The sequence below is a fragment of the Stegostoma tigrinum genome, chromosome 3 (assembly GCF_030684315.1).
Source record: "Stegostoma tigrinum isolate sSteTig4 chromosome 3, sSteTig4.hap1, whole genome shotgun sequence".
Lineage (NCBI taxonomy): Eukaryota > Metazoa > Chordata > Chondrichthyes > Orectolobiformes > Stegostomatidae > Stegostoma > Stegostoma tigrinum.
In genome coordinates, this window is record NC_081356.1 from 11,798,829 (window position 1) to 11,817,025 (window position 18,197).

An 18,197-nucleotide genomic window follows, 5' to 3' on the forward strand; every position below is an offset into this window, starting at 1 on the left:
TTATCTTTGAGTATAAAGTGACGTTGATCCAATGGGCCCAGGAGTGGCAAAGGGAGTTTAATTTAGATAAATGTGAGGTGTTGTATTTTTGTAAGGCATACCAGAGCAGGACTTACAAAGTTCTTCGTAGGATCCTGGGGAATGTTGCCAAACAAAGAGCCCTTCATTGGTCAATGCATTGAGTGTAGGAATTGGGATGTCATGTTGCAGCTGTACAGGACATTGGTGAGGCCACTTTGAGAATACTGCATTCAATTCTGGTCCAACGTAAAAGAGTTCAGAAAAGGTTTACAAGGATAGTGCCAGGACTTGGTGGGAGTGGGGTACAGTGTTGTTAGTCAGAGAAGCTGAATAGACAATAAGTTTTTTTCCCCTGGACCATCGGTGGCTGAGGACTGACCTTATAGAGGTTTATAAAATCATGAGGGACACAGACAGGGTGAATAGCCAAGGTCATTTATCCCCAGTAAGGGAGTCCAAAACGAGATGGCATAGGTTTAAGGTGAGAGGGGAAAGATTGAAACCTTTTTCAAGGAGGGTGGTGCGTGTATGGAATAAGCTGCCAAAGAAAGTGGAGGAGACTGGTACAATTACAACATTTAAAAAGCATCTGGATGGGTACATGAATAGGAAAGGTTTAGAGAGATCTGGGCCAAATGGAACTCGATCAATTTAAGATATCTAGTCAGCATGGACGAGTTGGACCAAAAAGTCTGTTTCTATACTGTAAACCTGTGACTCTAAATAATTATCTGAACACAAAACAAAGAGTAAAGTGCAAGAGGACGAGATGAATCCTTCAGCCACACAAACAAAACGCATACTATGAGTCAGCTACCCCCAGCTACCTACTAACCTCATCCCACCTCCTTGACCTGTCCGTCTTCCCTGGACTGACCTATCCCCTCCCTACCTCCCCACCCACACCTTCTCCACCTATCTTCTTTACTCTCCATCTTCGGTCCGCCTCCCCCTCTCTCCCTATTTATTCCAGTTCCCTCCCCCCATCCCCCTTTCTGATGAAGGGTCTAGGCCCGAAACGTCAGCTTTTGTGCTCCTGAGATGCTGCTTGGCCTGCTGTGTTCATCCAGCCTCACATTTTATTATCTATGAGTCAAATGGCCTCATTTTGTGACTCCCAAATTGCCATTATTTTGAGAATGCATTATACCAGTTTGACATTAAAGGTACGAAGGCATCCACTTTGTTTGCCGCCACTGTCCGGGAGACGACCATCTGTTTGAATCTGAAGCAAATAACCGCCACTAGTGCGCTCAGAGCTTGCGTCTCTGCTTCCACCTGATTGGTCGGTGTGACCTGGAAGTTACGTTAGCCAAGGAGGGAGATTCGAATGTTGGAAGTTAAACATTCAAAAATTAAACGGGTGAAGGAGCCGGTTGAAGGGAGCCGGGAGCCGGGTAAAGAGAGCGGAGAGGATCGGGGAGCCGGGTAAAGGGAGTGGAGCGGATCGGGGAGCCGGGTAAAGGGAGCGGAGAGGGTCGGGGAGCCGGGTTAAGGGAGCGGAGAGGGTCGGGTGAAATGCTGCGTTAGCAGTTTAGGGTTAAATCTGGCTCTGTTTTCATTCTGTCGGGTGTGACTGATCGGCAGCTTGTTGTTTATCACACCGTTGGCACTCTCTGACATATTAATTGCTTGTTTTGGTAAGCTGTCATTTCTAGTTTTATGGGATCTTCCAGAGAGGGCGAAGGGGCTCTCGAACTAAAGTCTCATCCGAGAAAGTCCGGATCTTTGCCAAAATAACATTCCTTTCCATTGTGCACTGGCGGTCATCAAGTCAAAACTAACCATGGAAGTTCAATAATGAGCCTGATTTTATACTTTAGTTACAGGGTATTCAGCACATCAGGTCTTTGCCAATATGTCGTGTTATTCTAAATTGAGGAACTGTGGCTGCTGGATGTCTGAAACACAACCTGAATTTGCTGAAGAAACTCTGGCAGCATCTGTGGAAAGAAAGCAAAGCTAACTTTTTGAGTCGGGTGACTCTTAATCAGCACTGTTACCAGCTGGGAACTTTTGTTTTAAAGTAGCAAGGAAAACCCTGCTTTCTTCCCACAGGTACTGAGTTTCTTCAACAATTCCTGTTTATTTTGAGTTGTTTTGTTTACCACCAAGGACACCCATCACCCTCTTCAAGCAGCTAGCTTCTACTTTTGGAATCATTGATTGATCATGGGCTCTGCAACAAGAGGTCAAAACAGAGAATCTCACTTTCTGATTAACTCGTGATTTTTTTTTGGCCTCATGCATTTTTTTGCCGTTTATCTTGAATTTGGTGCTTTATTGATGTTATTTTGTGGACAAGTGAAAGCACGCAATCATTTTGAGGCCTCTCTCTGGGCTTCCTTCAATCTTGTGCTCCAATGGAGAAAACACTTCGGACTGTTGAAGTTTTCTTGGCACTTTAGAATTGTCCAAGATAATCTATGTTGCATCTTTGTGTCGTCTTTTTTTAAAAACCTTTTGGAAACTTGTTTTTTAATCATGTACACCCATCTGTTGTGGATGGGGGGGGGACAGCTGTGAGAATAGGGACAGTCAACACAGGACTGAGGGTATTGTAGTTAAGTACATGCAGTATAAGAAACAGGGTAAATGAATTTGTAATTCAGGTTGAAATTGGTGGATATGGTGTGTCAGGTATACCAGAAATATGGCTGTAAGGGCTTTGGGGCTGGAAACTAAATATCCAAGGCTACAAGTCCAACTGAAAGGACTTTGGGAGTTGTGTGCAGGCCTCCTAGCAGTAGTCACAAAGGAAACAAATTGTGAGATAGAAAAGACATGTCAAAAATAGACCTTGATTAGGGAGCTTAAGGTGAAGGAGCCCTGCGAGATAGTGACCAAATATGATAGAATTCACACTGCGGTTTGAGAGGGAGAAGCTGGAGTCTGATGTAACAAGATTATATTGAGTAAAACTAACAATAAAAACTTGAACAAGGAGCTAGGCAGAGAAGTGGACGCTAGCAGGAAAGATGGTGGGGCAGCAATGGCAGAACTTTCTAAAGGTACTTTGCGAAGCAGAGCAGAAATTCATTACTAGGAAGAAGCAGCATACCAAGGGGAGTATGAGGCAACCTTGGCTGACAATGGAAGTCAAGGACAGCATAAAAGCAAAAGAAAAAGCATACAATGTGATGAAGATTAGTGGGAAGCCAGAGCATTGTGAAGCCTTAGAAAACCAGCAGAGGATAACTAAAAAGCAGTAAGGTTTGAGAAGATGAAATATGAGAGTAAGCTAGCCAGTAATGTAAAAGAAGACTACAAGAGATTTTTTGTTCAGATATGAGATAAAAGAGACAAGAGCAGACATTGGATCATTTGAAAATGAGGCGCGAGAAGTAGTGAAGAAGGAGAGAGCGGTTGCGAAGTAAAGCAGAGAAGCTGAATAGGTACATTACATCAGTTTTCACAGTGGAAGACACCTGCATGCCAGAGATTCAAAGTCAGAAGCAGAGGTGAGTGTAGCGGCCACGTCTAAGGAGAAGGCACTGAGGAAGCTGAAAGGTCTGCAGTTGGATAAATTACCCACACCAGGTGGACCACACCCCAGAGTCTGAAGGAGATAGCTGTGGAGATTTGTGAAGGCATTCATGGTGCATTTTCAGGGATCACTGGACTCACTTGGTCCCAGAGGACTGAAAAATGTCAAATCTAACATGCCTGTTTAAGAAGACAGGGAGGCAAAAGAAGGAAAACTAATAGGCTGGTTAGTCTAATCTTAGTCACTGACAAGATTTTAGAGTCCATTGTTAAAAATGAGATTGCGAAGTACTTGAAAGTGTATGGTAGCATAGCTGAGTCAGCATGACTTTGTCAAGGGGAGACCATGCCTGACAAATCTGTTAGAATTCTTTGTGGAGGTAACAAGCAAGTTAAACAAAGACCCAGTGCGCATGATCTGTTTGGATTTCCAGAAGGCCTCTGACAAGGTGTAACACAGAAAGTTGCTAAATAAGATAAGAGCCCATGGTATTAGGAGGAAGGTACGGGCATGGATTGAGGATTGTCTGACTGGCAGAAGGCGGATAGAGGGGGCTTTTTCTATATGGCACCTGGTGACTAGTGGAGTTCTGCAGAGGTCAGTGTTTATAAATATCCATGTTATACATTGATCTGGATAAAGGAACTAAGAGCGTTGTTGCTAAGTTTGCAGATGACACAAAAGTGGAGAGACAGGTCGTGTTGAAGAGGTGATGAGGCTGCAGAAGGACTTGGACAGTCTCGGACAAAGAAGTGGCAGGTGGAATCCAATGTTGGAATGTGTGAGGTTATGCACTTTGGTAGGTAGAAGAGGCATAGATTATTTTCTAAATGAGGAAAAGCTTTGGAAATCTGAAGCACAAAAGAACTTGGGAATCCATTTCAGGATTTTAAGGTTAACATGCAGGTGAGGTGAGAGTGACAGCCCTTGACATCGAGGCTGCATTTGACCGAGTGGCATCAAGGACCCTAGCAAAATGAATCGATGGATATCGGGGACGGGCAAACTCTCCAGTGGTTAGAGTTATACTTGGTACTTAGGAAGATGGTCTTGTTTGTTGGAGATCAGTCACCTTGCATAATACGGAGGCCTGGCGAGGAGAAAACATTTCCACTAGTAGGAGAGATTAGGACCTGACAGCTCAGCCTCGGTGTAGGGACAGTTAGATTTTGATTTAATTTACTGTTGCCACGTATGCTGAAGTACAGTGAGAAGTTTTGTTTTGTGAGCAGTACAGGCAGATCATAACATACAGATCACAAAGTGTTTAGATAGAGCGAGGGAACAACGTTATGGCTGCATGGGAGGTGCACAAAAGTAAGATCGACATTAGATTTGAAATTAGAAGTCCATTCAGCAGTCTAATAACAGCAGGGAAGAAGCTGTTCTTGAACCTGTTGGTATGTGTGTTTAAGCTTCTACACGTTCTGCACTCTTTAGAACTGAGATGAGGAGGAATTTCTTCAACCAGAGAGTGGTTAATCTTTGGAACTCATTGTTGCCTAAGGCTTTGGAGGCCAAGTCGTTCAATCTATTTAAGGCATATTCCTGATTGGTAAGAGGATCAAGGGTTATGGGAGAGTGGGGTTGAGAAACGTACCAACCATGATTGAACAGCAGAGCAGACTTGAAGAAGAATAAGGCCATTTGGCCCAATGTGTTATGATTTTATGGTGGAGCAATTAAGTCCTTGCACAAATTTGACGTTAGCCCCTTGTTCTTATCAGCTTTGGTTCTGTTAGAAATTTTACTGACCAGATAAGTTTTTTATTTTAATATCACATTAATATTGTATCCATATCATTCTTTAAATGTGAGCTATGAAGTTTTGGTTTTTTGTTTTGAGATAAATGAGGCTGAATGTGGGTCTCTTGGGATTCAGTGTGCTGTACTGGCTTTGGTTTAGACGTTTATCCTTTATCCTGTTCTAAGCTTGGGTGACTGCCAATACTATCAAGTTGTGCAACTGGATAAGTCCCAGCTTTCAGTTATAAAAATCTGCTTACTCTGTCGGCTTATTGAAATGCTTGCCTGTGTTTTGTAGCTGGTGTGGGAATTGGGCTTCCTATTCTGGTCATTATATGAACTGAGATTTCACTGGAGTCTGTCCTCTGTCTATGACTGTTTGTTGTCACCACCTGTACTTCTGTCAGTTAATTGCTACTTTTGCTGGACTTTTTCTTCAAACGTTAACAGTCCTTCATCAGGCTGTAACAAATGCCGCTTCACTTTTGTCCAGCTGAGTGGAACTGCATGGGCCTGGTTTTGTTTTTTATGTAATTAACAAGTTTCTAGTCAGGATTTCTTGCAACACTTCACCTTACTGTGGTTGTTGACATGCTCATGAGCTGGTCAGTTTGTCTGCAGGCATTTTGTCACCATATTAGGTAACATCATCAGTGTGCCACTGGTGAAGCATCAGTATTCTGTCCTGCTTTTTGTTTGTGTTCTTGGGTTGCTGGAGTGGATGGCATCACTTCTGGATTTGTTTCTTAGTGGTTGGCATTGGGGTCCAGCTCTACATGTGTTTTAATGGCATTCCAGTCTGAGTGCCAGGCCTGTAAGAATTCGCGTGCATGTCTTTAGTTGGCTTCTCCTAGGATGGCTGTGTTTTCCCAGTCAAATTGGTGTCCCTCTTTGTCCATGTGTATTGAAATGAGCGATAATTGGCCACGTCTCCTGGTAGCTGGTCGGTGTTCGTGAATCCTGATGGCTAGCTTCCTTTCGGTTTGCCCTATGTAATGTTTTTGACAAGTCTTTGCATTATGTCTTGTAAATGACGTTGGTTCTGTTAGTTGTGGTTGTTGGATCTTTTGTTCTTGTTCATAGCTGTGACAGTGCAGCACTTGGTTTTTGGGCTGTCATGATTCCTTGGGAGTTGAGTAATCTGGTCATCTCGGATATGCCCTTAATGTATGGTAGGGTGAATAGTGTCTCTGGACATGTTGTGCCACTCTGTGGTGTATTGTGTAGGTATCAGCAGACTATGCTTTTCAGGTAACCGTTGTTTCTAAAGACGCTGTATAGCTGTTCTTTCTTGGCTGGGATGATTGCTATTGTCGTTGCGTAGATCCAGTAATTTGGGGGACAGAACACTAATGCATTACCGGAGGTGCACTGAACTTACCTAGCATGGTGGCGAAAGTTTGTTCACAAATGTTATCAGCTCAATGAGCAAATCAACAGCCCGAACTTCAAATCTTCTCAGAAACATTGAACTTCACCTTACTCTTGTATCATCATTACTGGGGTTTTCCAAGAAACAATCCTTGACCACATTTCTTACCTACAGTCTACTCGTTTGATAGCATTCATCTAACAGAGCGTTAGGTTTCAGCAATTTCAATTAGCTGACTACCGCCATCTCTACTGACGTAAACAGACATCTTGACTGATGAAGAGAAATTTGTTCTAATTAAATATTTCTAACATTGAACTTTAGTCCCTGCTGCAAACTCCATTCCCTAGCTACTAATTTCATGTTTCTGTCTAGAAATTGAAAAGTTTGTTTGGAACTATGGTGTCATACTTGACCCCAAGATGAATTTGTATTGTCATATTGACAGCATCATTAAGATTGCCTATCTCCACCACAATTCAATCTCCTAACTTTTTCTGCCCCAGTTCGTCTACTGCTACCGATGTTCATGCTTTTTGTCTTTTATCTTTTAGACCTGATAATTTGCATATTCCGCTAGCTGGTTTCCCACATTCCTTGACTTCATAAATTTGAGGTAATCAAATTTTGCCTGTTTTGAACACAGCGTCCCACTTGTCCATCACTCCATATGTTTACAAACCCACAATGTAATCAGCCAAGTGATGGTAGGGGTCTGAAGAGAGGATTGTAGTCTAATTCAAGTAAAGCAACCCAACGCAGTAGAAGAATTCTAACTGCTCAGTATTCTTGTTATCACTGAAATTAAAGTCCTCCAACATTGTTCATCAATGGGGGAAAAAAATGGGCAATGGTCAATTTCCACCCTGTCACTGTATTTGTAACATAGGAACATGAGCAGAACGTTCAGCCCCCTTGGCCTCTTCAGCTGTTCACTGAGACCGTGGTTGATTTGTGGCCTAACTCCATACACCTACCATTGGCCATTTGCTTGATAAAAACACATCTCTCTCAGATTTACATTGACGGTTGATACTAGATCAGTTGTTATTTTTGGAAGAGAGTTTCAAATCTCTACTGCCCTTTGTGTATGGAAATGCTACCTGAAACGTACCTTGCACAGTCAGTATCCTTGTCCTGATACTGAGAAGTATTCACCAGAAATCTGGACAAGCTAACAAAGTTCCCCATTGGTTTAGATTCTGGGAAAAAAGCTTCCAGTTAGAATATTAACCATAGTTGCTTTAAAGCTGCCTGATGCACTGATCCTGGCCTATGGTGCGATAATACACATTTGAAATAATTGGCAAAAGAGCCAGAGGGGAGCTGAGATTTTCTTTTGTGGGGAGTTGTTATTTGGAAGCACTGCTTGAAAGGGTGGTAAAAACCAATTTAATTAACTTTAAGTAATTGCAGAGCAGTGGTGAAAAGGCTGAGTGTCGGACTAATGAAACATTTCTTTTTGAAGAGAAAGCGCAGGCAAAGAGCCTGAAAGATCTCAGTCTGCGCTGTAAAAATCTTGACCTGTCATGTTTATTTGGAGGATACCTGACTGTTAGTACAAATCAGCTCAACAGCAGATCTGGCTTTATTATCAACTGAAAGCTTAGCAATTTTAATTGTTTATTTCAGGAGCTGTTTAATATTTCTGAAAGAAGTTTGTCCATTTTTCTGTAGCTTTTTTTGTTTATTAGACAGATTTGAGAAGAAGTAGGACTTCTATAACATGGAACTTTTCTAATGTATTGTTAATATTGCAGGTGCTGATTGTGTTCAGAGTTGTTGACTATGGCCATTGATTATGAAGAGCTGCTTAAACACTATGAATTACAGGAAACCATTGGTACAGGTATGCATTTCCATGCCCAATTACCAGTGTAATGATGCATGCATGTGGTTTAAAATGATGTGTTTTACTTACAGGACCACAGATCACGCTGGTGTGTTCTTGGCATAAGGGGTTTTGATTTAAGTTTTGACTAATATGTACTCAAGACACTTGAGCAAATGTGGTATAATGTGTAATCTGGCATTACACCAACCAGAGTTTTCGAGTAACCAGAATTTCTGACAGCGCAATTTTTCTTCTTTCTTAAAATAAAAGCCAATCGTTTTTGAGTCAATTTATTTTCGAGCAATTATTAGTGAAACTGACAGCATAACTTTTTTTCCAGCTTGGATTTCAGCCTTTAAATGAGTCTTCATATCATTATTAATCATGACCAGAGGTAAACAGAACGGTAGTACTGATTCTATTCACATCTTATTATTAATTAGCTTCCCGTTGGAATCTCTCTCACGGCCTTACTGATTTAACAGCAGTGTCCGTTCTCTGGATACCACGATGTACAGTACAATCATAATGCCAAACTTCCTGCTTGCTTCTCAATCCGTTGCTGACAACTTTGCACATGTACTTTAGGTGACCACAATTGGATGGCACTGAAAATTCAGCTCTCAAAATCTTTGTCCTATGGCTGAATACAGTGTCCTCAATCTTGGAGCTTTTTAGGTGTAATCTATTTTGTAACTGGCTTTATTTTAATTAATTTTGTCAATAACTGAGGTATCTCCCAATTGTCATACAATTCTAACATTTTCTTAAATATTTTTAAGCGACTTGCTCTCTTCATTGCTTATCTGCAGTATGATCCCATCTAAATATTTGGTTTGGAGTTTGCCTTTTTAGTGCAGATGGGTTTGGAAATCTTACTGGTTTCACATCAGATGATCACACTTCCACTTTAGGTTAACACTTATACTTCTTAAAAATCACTTGTCCATTAAGATCAAGTATAATGATCAGAAATTGGAAGTTAAAATTCAATAATCCATATTTACTACTACTGTAACACTGCAGAAGCTTTTTCTTCCATCTTTCTGCAGTGACTCTCCTTTCCCAACTGATCACCAATAAATCCAGCCAGTGGCATTACTGCTACTTGCTTTTTCCTGATAATTGGATCTTCTCACTAGAGCGGCTGATCTGAACTATAATCCATCATTTCACGCACCCCATTTTTGGTTCTATTAGTTCTACCCTCTCAATTTTGTTTAACGTGAAAAATTCCATTGATTTTTTTTACCAAATGTGTGTCACTTGAGATTTACAGGTACATTTTAAAATATCCTGGAAAAGCTTAATTATCTAGGGGATAGTTTGTATGCTTAGAAAGCCATGGGTTGACGATCAACTTTGAAGTAAAGCTTGCAGACCCTTGGTGAAATATCAAGTAAATGGCATGAGTTTTCTTTTTTCCCCTACAGGGGGGTTTGCTAAAGTAAAACTAGCTCGCCACATATTGACGAGGGAAAAAGTTGCCATAAAGATCATGGACAAAGAATTACTTGGGGTAAGTTCCTGGAGAGATAATAGAAGATATAAGCTGAATTAGTTGACTCCTTTATTGAGATTTTGATTAGTAATGGCAGATTTTAAAGTATCATTAAGAACTTAAGTTGACACTGCCTGTTTGTTTCTATTTAAACCCTGATCTTAGTTAAGAAAGGCCTTTCAAACTATCAAACAGTGGGCAATTTAAACAAGTATTCTACTGATGTTAATACTTATCTTTTGGTAGGAAGACTTGCCTCGCGTTCAAACAGAAATTGAAGCAATGAAGAATTTGAGTCACCAACATGTTTGTCGTTTGTACCATGTTATAGAAACAGCACAGAAAATATTCATCATCCTGGAAGTAACTGGCTAATTTTATTTATATTTTTGTCTGCTTGACATTGTGAAATAAACTTTGATCTTTTTGACAAGGACATGAAAGATGAACTTTTATTCTAATCTAAGATGTGCAGTATTTTGTGTAGGCATTTATTTTTTCCCCTTCGCTTTTCAACCAAAGTAATTATTTAATACTTTGAATTAAAATATAAAATGAAAAAATCTTTATACTTGCTTTGTTTCAGCAAGATAATAGTTACAAATTGAGCTTCCAGCTATTAGTCTCATCAGTAACTGGAGTGCAAATGGACCCTAAAATCATGAATGGAAATTAGAGGCAGATATTTTACTGATTTGACCTGCACTAAATCAGATTCACCTATAATGTCATTTCTGATTATCAATCTGACAAAGCTACAATTGTATAACTTGCTGCATGCTCTTATCTCTTTCTGTCTCTGTAACCTCTCTCAGCCCTGTAACCTTCGAGTTCTCTGCTTTTCCTTTCACGTCAACAATTTTAATTGGTTCAAAAATTCACAGCTGCAGTTACGCCTAGCTGGGCCGTAGGCTCCGGAATTTCCTGCTTGAGCTTGCCAGCTTCTTTTAAGCAACCTTTTAAAATGCTGTTTTAGAGCCAGCCTTTGAATTTTTGTTTACCAGCATAATATCTCTTTCTACGACATGTACGCACTTGGCATGTACACAAAGTTAAAGACCTTCCACAAATGTAAATTATTGTTCCATCACCTGCACTAAGTTCAATTTTGAAGAAATTAATATGAAACAAATTAGAGGTGGAATCCATATGTATGATTTGAGGGCATTTAAGTTTCATCTCTGTAAGCTTTTTTAAAATTAAATTTTAAGCTGTACATATAAATTTTATTTCAGTACTGCCCTGGTGGAGAGCTGTTTGACTATATTATTGCGAAAGACCGATTATCAGAAGAAGAAGCTCGAATCTTTTTCCGTCAGATTGTATCAGCAGTGGCTTATGTTCATAGCCAGGGCTATGCTCATCGTGATCTAAAACCGGTTTGTATTACCAGAAAAGGAGTTACTTGTACTTTAGCTATGTGTCTGATTTTTGAAGTGAGTGAAGTTAATGTTTTGTCAGGTTTTTTTTTAAGAAAGTGCAGGACAAATTGCATTCATTCCCCATGGTTTACAGGCCTCTTAAGTGTCAGAGGACATTACAGTCATCCAACTATTATATAACTGATTTGGTGAAAGGAAAGATAGAGTATAATGTGCAAAAATTAGATTATTCTTTTTTGGTAAGAGTAACAACTGCAGAATATTTCATAAATTGTAGGAGATTATAAAGAATAGATGTACAAAGGAGCCTAGGTGTCCTCAATAAGTCAGCTGAAAAATACGTGAGAATGCAGCAGGCAATTAAGAAGCCAAGTAGAATATTAGCATTTACTGCAAGATGATTTGAGTACAGGACTGACGAAGTCTTCCTTCAATTGTATAGAACCTTGACCTGACACCATTTTGGATTGCTGCCTGCTGTTTTGAAAGTATACTTATTACCATAGAAGAATTATAACAAGGTTCACTTGACTTGTTCCAAGCTGGCAGGATTGTCCTATGAAGAGAGATTGGACAAACTGGGCCTGTATCCTCTACTGTTTCAAATAAGGAGAAATGATCTCATTAAAACTTAGAAAATAAAATGGATAGCCAGGGTAGATGCAGACAAGAGAGTTCCCCTGCCTGGGAAGTCTAAAACCCTGGGGACGATTTTAAAAAATACAAGGGTGTCGTTTCAGACGTAAAGTCGTTTTTACTCAAAGGGTTGTGAATATTTGCAATACTTTACCCCAGACGTTGGGGATTTCTAAATGCTACTGATGTCAAGGGGTGTGGGAATAGTGTTGGGGTGGGTGCTGAGGAAAGGACAACAAAACAGATGATCACCCACAAACTTATGGAATGATAGCCCATGGGCTGTACTCTTATGTTCTGATATTCTTGTTGCCCTAAATATTTTTCCATAATTTTCCCAATGTCCTGTCCACAAAAACAAAATGCAACCTGGCCAATAACTTTCCCATTGGTCGACTCGCATTTCTACAAGTACTGCAATCTCCTTTCATCCTTGAACCTGCTCTCTGGTTTATTTTATACCCACTTGGCAGCTAGTCCAATAGCATGTTTCCTTGGGGCAGCAAACCTGAGAGGAATGATAAAGACATCTTGCAGTTAATTTCGACTTGACATCCCACCACCAATTTCTGCTCGTGGACTATGGTTATAAAAGAGGCATTTTAAACTTGGCTGTGTTTATTTCTCAGTCATAATCTGTGTGTTATTTAATTTCAACAAATTTAGTATTTTAATCTGCTTGGTGTCTTCTATCTCCCAAAAGCATGAGGAGACAATGAAAAAAAGCGTGCAATTTGCAATAGCCAGTACTGGAATGGTGAGCTAAGTAATTTCCCACACAAGCTAGTCAATTGATGCCAAATAGACAAGTCTAAGTTTCAGTTAATTGAGCAGACAGCTTACTCAAACAACTAGAACTTCATGAACAAGAAAAGAAAGTAATATTCATTGCAGAATTTAAATTGGAATTATTTTACTTACTGCAAGATATAGAAGAGAAACAAAAATTGCGTTCTCTTTGATATCATTTCTAAATGGTATGTTGTAGGTGAAATGTATTTAGACTACTCTTTTGAAGTGCTTTAATTCTAAGTTTTAAAGGGTTGTCTTGTTGCACGTTTTTTATATGAAGCACTTTGTCACCTTTATTTAATGCATTAGCCAGATTGATTGAGCTTCGAACATCTGAATGTGCCTCTAATAGAAGGAGTATGATTTTCAGTGCAAAGTAGTTGGTAACTATAAGCTTGTATATGAAGAAAAACAATTTCATGAACAAATTCAAGTGAATTTATTTGGTAAACTTTAACAGTGCAACTATGAAATAGTGGAAAATTATAGTGAATTATCATTTATGAACTGTACTTGGAAATTTGTTTCTAAGAACGAAGCAGACAAGATTTTAAATATTTTTGCTTGTAATTTTATAATTTTCTTAATTTCCAGAATAAATAAATATGATCTCTAGCAACCGGAGTATGGTTTGTTTTGCTTCTTGTTTGCATTCGCAGCCTCTGGGTTCCCAGTATTGTTACTGTGCCAAAGCACATTTGCAGAGTAATATGCGGCCCCTGAATGAAAGTTATGTAATAAAATGTATTAACTTGCTGAGCAGGTTTAATAAAATTAGATTTACCTTTTGGAGCTGCAGTGATTGACTTGCATTCTGGTTCATAAGTTTCTCTTGGGGTTTGAGAGGTATTTTCCAGCCTCTCCTAGGGCTCATGATTTTCCAGTAGTTATTAATCGTGGTGGCAATGTCAGCATTTCAGCTTCTGTGTTCATAATAAGTAATGTAACTTTTTTTCCTATAGGAAAATCTACTGATAGATGAAGATCATAACATAAAGCTAATTGATTTTGGTCTATGTGCAAAACCAAAGGTAAGTGCAGCTGTCACTGCCAAAAAAAAGTTAGTTTTGCACATAATTTTGTGAAGCTGGTCTATTTTAAATAAAAAATTATAGCAACAATTAATATCTCAGAACAAACAATTCAACTGGCAGCATTTATGGTTTGGTTATTAAAGGCTTATGCATTTTAAATGCTGATGCTATCTGTGCGGCGCAGATGATGTGCATACACAAGCTGGTGATCAACCTTAAGCTTAAAGGCAATTAAATTCTTATGTACTTCGAAAAGTTTGTGATCCATACATTTTTTGCAGATATTAGTGGGTGTGGATGAAGTACGTTGAAGGCCAACACTGCTGGTGTTCACATCAGTAAAGATTTCTGGCTGGAAAGTTTTTATTTCTTTCTTGGCCACTGAATCAACTTGGTTGTAGAAAAAGTCTAAAATATTGTACCCTTGACAGAATTCAACCTAGTATGTTTTTATTTTCACAAACCATTAATCCTAGTTTATTCATTAATCTCCCTGCTTTGCTGTTACAAGTTATTTATTTTATTAGCATAAGGCTTTCACAACCTAGATATCTCAAAGTACTTTGTGGCCAATTATATAATTTTCAAAGTGTTACTGTTGTAATATGGAATTGATGATTGGCAATTTGCACAGAGCCATGTCCTATACCAGCTATAAATTAATAAGCAAATTACTTGTATTTGGTACTGGTTAAAGAGTAAGCATTAGGCAAAGTATAGGGAGAAATCCCCAACTCCTCTAAGATTTTTTTAAGACTAGCTGAAGTGGTAGTTGGCCTCGATTTCAAATCTCATCTCCAAGATTATTCCCAACCAGCACTCTGTATGGTTCTTTATGCAAATAGTTGATTTTGTGCTGTGGTCTTCTAACCTCCCTGACGTTTAAAATGCAACCCATGGTTATCAGCAGTAATAATCTGCCAAAAATCCATAATCCTTTTAAGCTAATAGGTCTTGATATCATGAGAAATGTATTTTTCAAAAGTGCCACCCCTGAAGTTAAATGGGTTCAATTGGATCTTGCATTGCAATGTGGTACTGAAGGAATGCTGTATTGCTGGGGAGTGCTGCCTTTTAGGTGAGACTTTCTGTTCCAGTGACAAGAAACATACATTTCTTCAGAAAATATCAATACAAGTTCTCCCAATAGCCTTCCCACCAATACTCTTTCAACCAATGTGGTAGAAAAACAATTAACTGGTATTATTTGTGGGACATTAAATTATGAACAATGTTGTATTTACCTCCAAAACAAGTGCTCACTTTTGGAAATAAGTTTTTCCTGAAGTTGCTAAATAAATTCTCTTTTTATAGAAATTTGTCTTGGTAAATAGTCTCAAGATCCTAAGCCGGCTTTCAACTGAAATGTATTAATATGGGCCTAACAAAAAGATGCACTATTGGCACGTCAAGGTACTGGGGTGTCTGGCAGCACTTTTGTGGTTTATCTCAGATAACTCAAATAGGCTTTTTAAAATTATCCTGGGGTGGGTGGTGATTGAACCCAGGCCACCATCTACAGTGACAGGAGAGCCTTTATAGTTTGCCTTAAGGTTAAGGTGATGGTGAGAAGGCATTGAGCTAATTGGGTACAATGTCCCTGTGTGATATCATTCTACTGTCTTTGCTCCACTGTTTGCCACTCAAGCTGTTTTGATTGATTACAATTTAACTCTTCAATGCAATCAAAAAATGTACTTGAAATTTCAGTCTTCAGATTCCTGACTTAATTCGATCAACGTAGCTGTCTCTGATTGTAGCCAAATGTGGCACGTTATTCCATATCTGATAAAAATTTGAAAGTGCTGTGTTACTTTTATGGCTATTTTAAAAATAAAATGTACTGAGCTTGGCAGTTCAAGAATATAGTGGGGAATTATCAACTAGAATTTTGCACTGCTGATTATTATCGAGCTACTATTACTGGACCATTTAGAGTTTGTGTAAAGTAACAAGAGTAAATCCGAAGTTAAGGTCTGCAAAAATGACCAGTGCGCACTCTCTAATATTAATGAGTTTAGAAGAGGGTTGCAAGAGTATATAATTAGCTAAGTAACTGAACATTGTTAGAATTAAGTTCTCCAATTAGGTGACCTGTTGGTTTCCATCTGGTGTATGTAGACCAATGTCAGTTTCAATTTTGTGTTTTGCAGGGTGGTTTAGATTACCCTTTAAAAACATGCTGTGGTAGTCCTGCTTATGCCGCACCTGAACTTATCCAAGGGAAAGCTTACATTGGCTCTGAGGTGAGGTATTTTCTTTGAATAGTAAGTAGTAATTAAATTGTTGCAAATATCAAATTAAGGACTTTCTTAAGCAGATTACTTTGTCAGTCTGGTCCTGCTCGAGAAATTGTGTGGTTACTCCTTTGGGATTCTTGAAATGTGGAACATAAGCTGGTGTCCTAACTGACTGTGCTAGTCCAGTGTTTGGGTGCTATTTATTGATATTTGAGCTGAATTAGAAGTAATCCATTTGTCTCATTGCTCCCTTGCCATGAAGGACTGCTTCAGTTTCATTCCCTTTCCCATAAGAAGTGAAAGCTAAAGATTTTGAATTTGTTCATGGGATGTGAGAATTGGGTATTGATGTCTAGATCAGAATTTATTGCCCATCCATTATTGCCCAGAGGGCAATTTAGAGTCAACTACATTGTAGATTCTTTCTTAAAGGATATTAATGAACCACGTGGGTTTTAAATTCTGCACAATGATGAAATGTTTATATCCCTTCTTTGCATTGTTTTTGATTATGTTCAGTGGTTAGTAATTCAGAGGTCATTGGAAACAGATTTTCCTTATTTTGTTTATCTAAAGCTCTCAATTTCAAAGACCTCTTGATCTTTTGTAACTTTTCTTTGGAATGAAGCAAGATAGTCTTCACAGTTCACCAAACTCTTATTTTTGTGTTCTTGTCAAATTTTGATTATATAATGTACCTCAGTTTAGATAATTTACAAGGGTTCCAACATTTGTAATGGCAAATAGCGGTATTTAGATCTTTCTAGCCGGCAACTGTTAAGTATACATCTCTTCTGTCCTTTTAACTAACTTCCTAGACATTGAATCGTGTGCCTTTTAATTTTCTTGAGACCTCCAATCTGACAGATTCTCAAACTTCAAACATAATTTTACTGCATCCTGTAATAAATGTGAACAATTTAAGTAATAGGAGCTGGAGGCTTCACAGTCATGAGGGATGAACTCAGCACATCAGTGCAAAAGACGAGGCTGAAGTAATTGTAATTGGCCCTAGCCAGAAGTGCCAAGTGAATGATTTATCTTGGCCTCCTCTTGAAGTCCCTATCTTCTCACATGCCAGGCTAAAGAGATTTCAGTTCATAGGGCAGATGGCTATATTGACTCAATCAGGTTTGTCAGCTTCTGCAGAGCAATCCAGTTAGCCCTAATACAAATACAATATCCTTTGGAAAGCATTGTTTACCTTTTGCTGCTGACGCTCTTAGGCAGCGTGTTCCAGGTCAAAACCACTTGCTCAGTTTTCTGAAGAAAACGTTCTTCCTCAAAATCCCTCTGCTTTTACACAAACTGTTAAATCTATGTCCCCCTAGTCCCTGTATTGTCAGATAATGGTGACAGTTTCTCTTTGACTACCTTGTCCTAACCTGTAATGGTCCTAAAGAATTGTAGAATTTTACAGTACAGACAGAGGTCATTCAGCCCATCTCATTTGTACTGGCTCCTGAAAGAGCTACCCACCTAGTCCCATTCTCCAACCCTATCTCTGTAGCCATTCAAATTCATCACTCAACTTGTACAACCCTGTCAAATTGGCTTACTTTAAGATTAAATAGGCCCAATGCTTCCAACCTCACCACTAGAACCCTTTTAGTAAATTTCTTCCAAATGCTCTTGAGGATCTCACAACCTCACTTGTAGTATCCCATATACTCAGCCATTAGATATCACACCAAGAGCTTTGGGCCCTGACAATGCTCTTGCTGTACCACTGAAGACTTGTGCTCCAGAGCTAGGGATCCTCCACACAAGATGCTCCGATATAGTTGCATCATTACCATTCACCCAATAATGTAGAAAGTTGCCCAGGTATATCCTATCCACAATAGCACAGACAAATCTGACCTGGGCATTTACTGCCCATCAAACAATTCAACCATCAGCAAAATGATGTTATTGACAGTACTGCTCAGCAGCATTTAGTCAGCAAAAACCTCTTCACCAACGCTCAGGTTCTGCTACAGTTTGCTGGCTCCAAATCATGTTGCAGCTTTGGTCCAAACATGGGCAAGAGTTGAATTCGAGAGGTGAGGGTGGAATGACTGCCCTTCTTATCAGGACAGAATTTGGCCAAGTATACATTCAAGAAGCTATGGTAGATTGCTGCCAAGGAGAATTGATGGAAACTTTCCTT

At 39.2% G+C, this 18,197-nt stretch overlaps 1 protein-coding gene across 9 annotated transcripts in view; it reads left to right on the forward strand.

The window, feature by feature from the left end:
• The first annotated feature begins 1,034 nt into the window (after window positions 1-1,034).
• Window positions 1,035-18,197, forward strand: part of melk (maternal embryonic leucine zipper kinase) — a 63,749-nt gene continuing 46,586 nt past the window's right edge. For 3 of the 9 annotated variants that reach the window (XM_048526238.2, XM_048526234.2, XM_059645023.1), the window contains exons 1-7: window positions 1,207-1,418; window positions 8,387-8,475; window positions 9,894-9,979; window positions 10,208-10,324; window positions 11,197-11,340; window positions 13,734-13,802; window positions 15,959-16,051. In XM_048526238.2, coding sequence (XP_048382195.1) covers window positions 8,415-8,475; window positions 9,894-9,979; window positions 10,208-10,324; window positions 11,197-11,340; window positions 13,734-13,802; window positions 15,959-16,051 — 570 coding nt within the window. In that variant the 5' untranslated portion in view covers window positions 1,207-1,418; window positions 8,387-8,414. The other 6 variants (XM_048526216.2, XM_048526221.2, XM_059645022.1 and 3 more) reach the window with 6 other exon arrangements.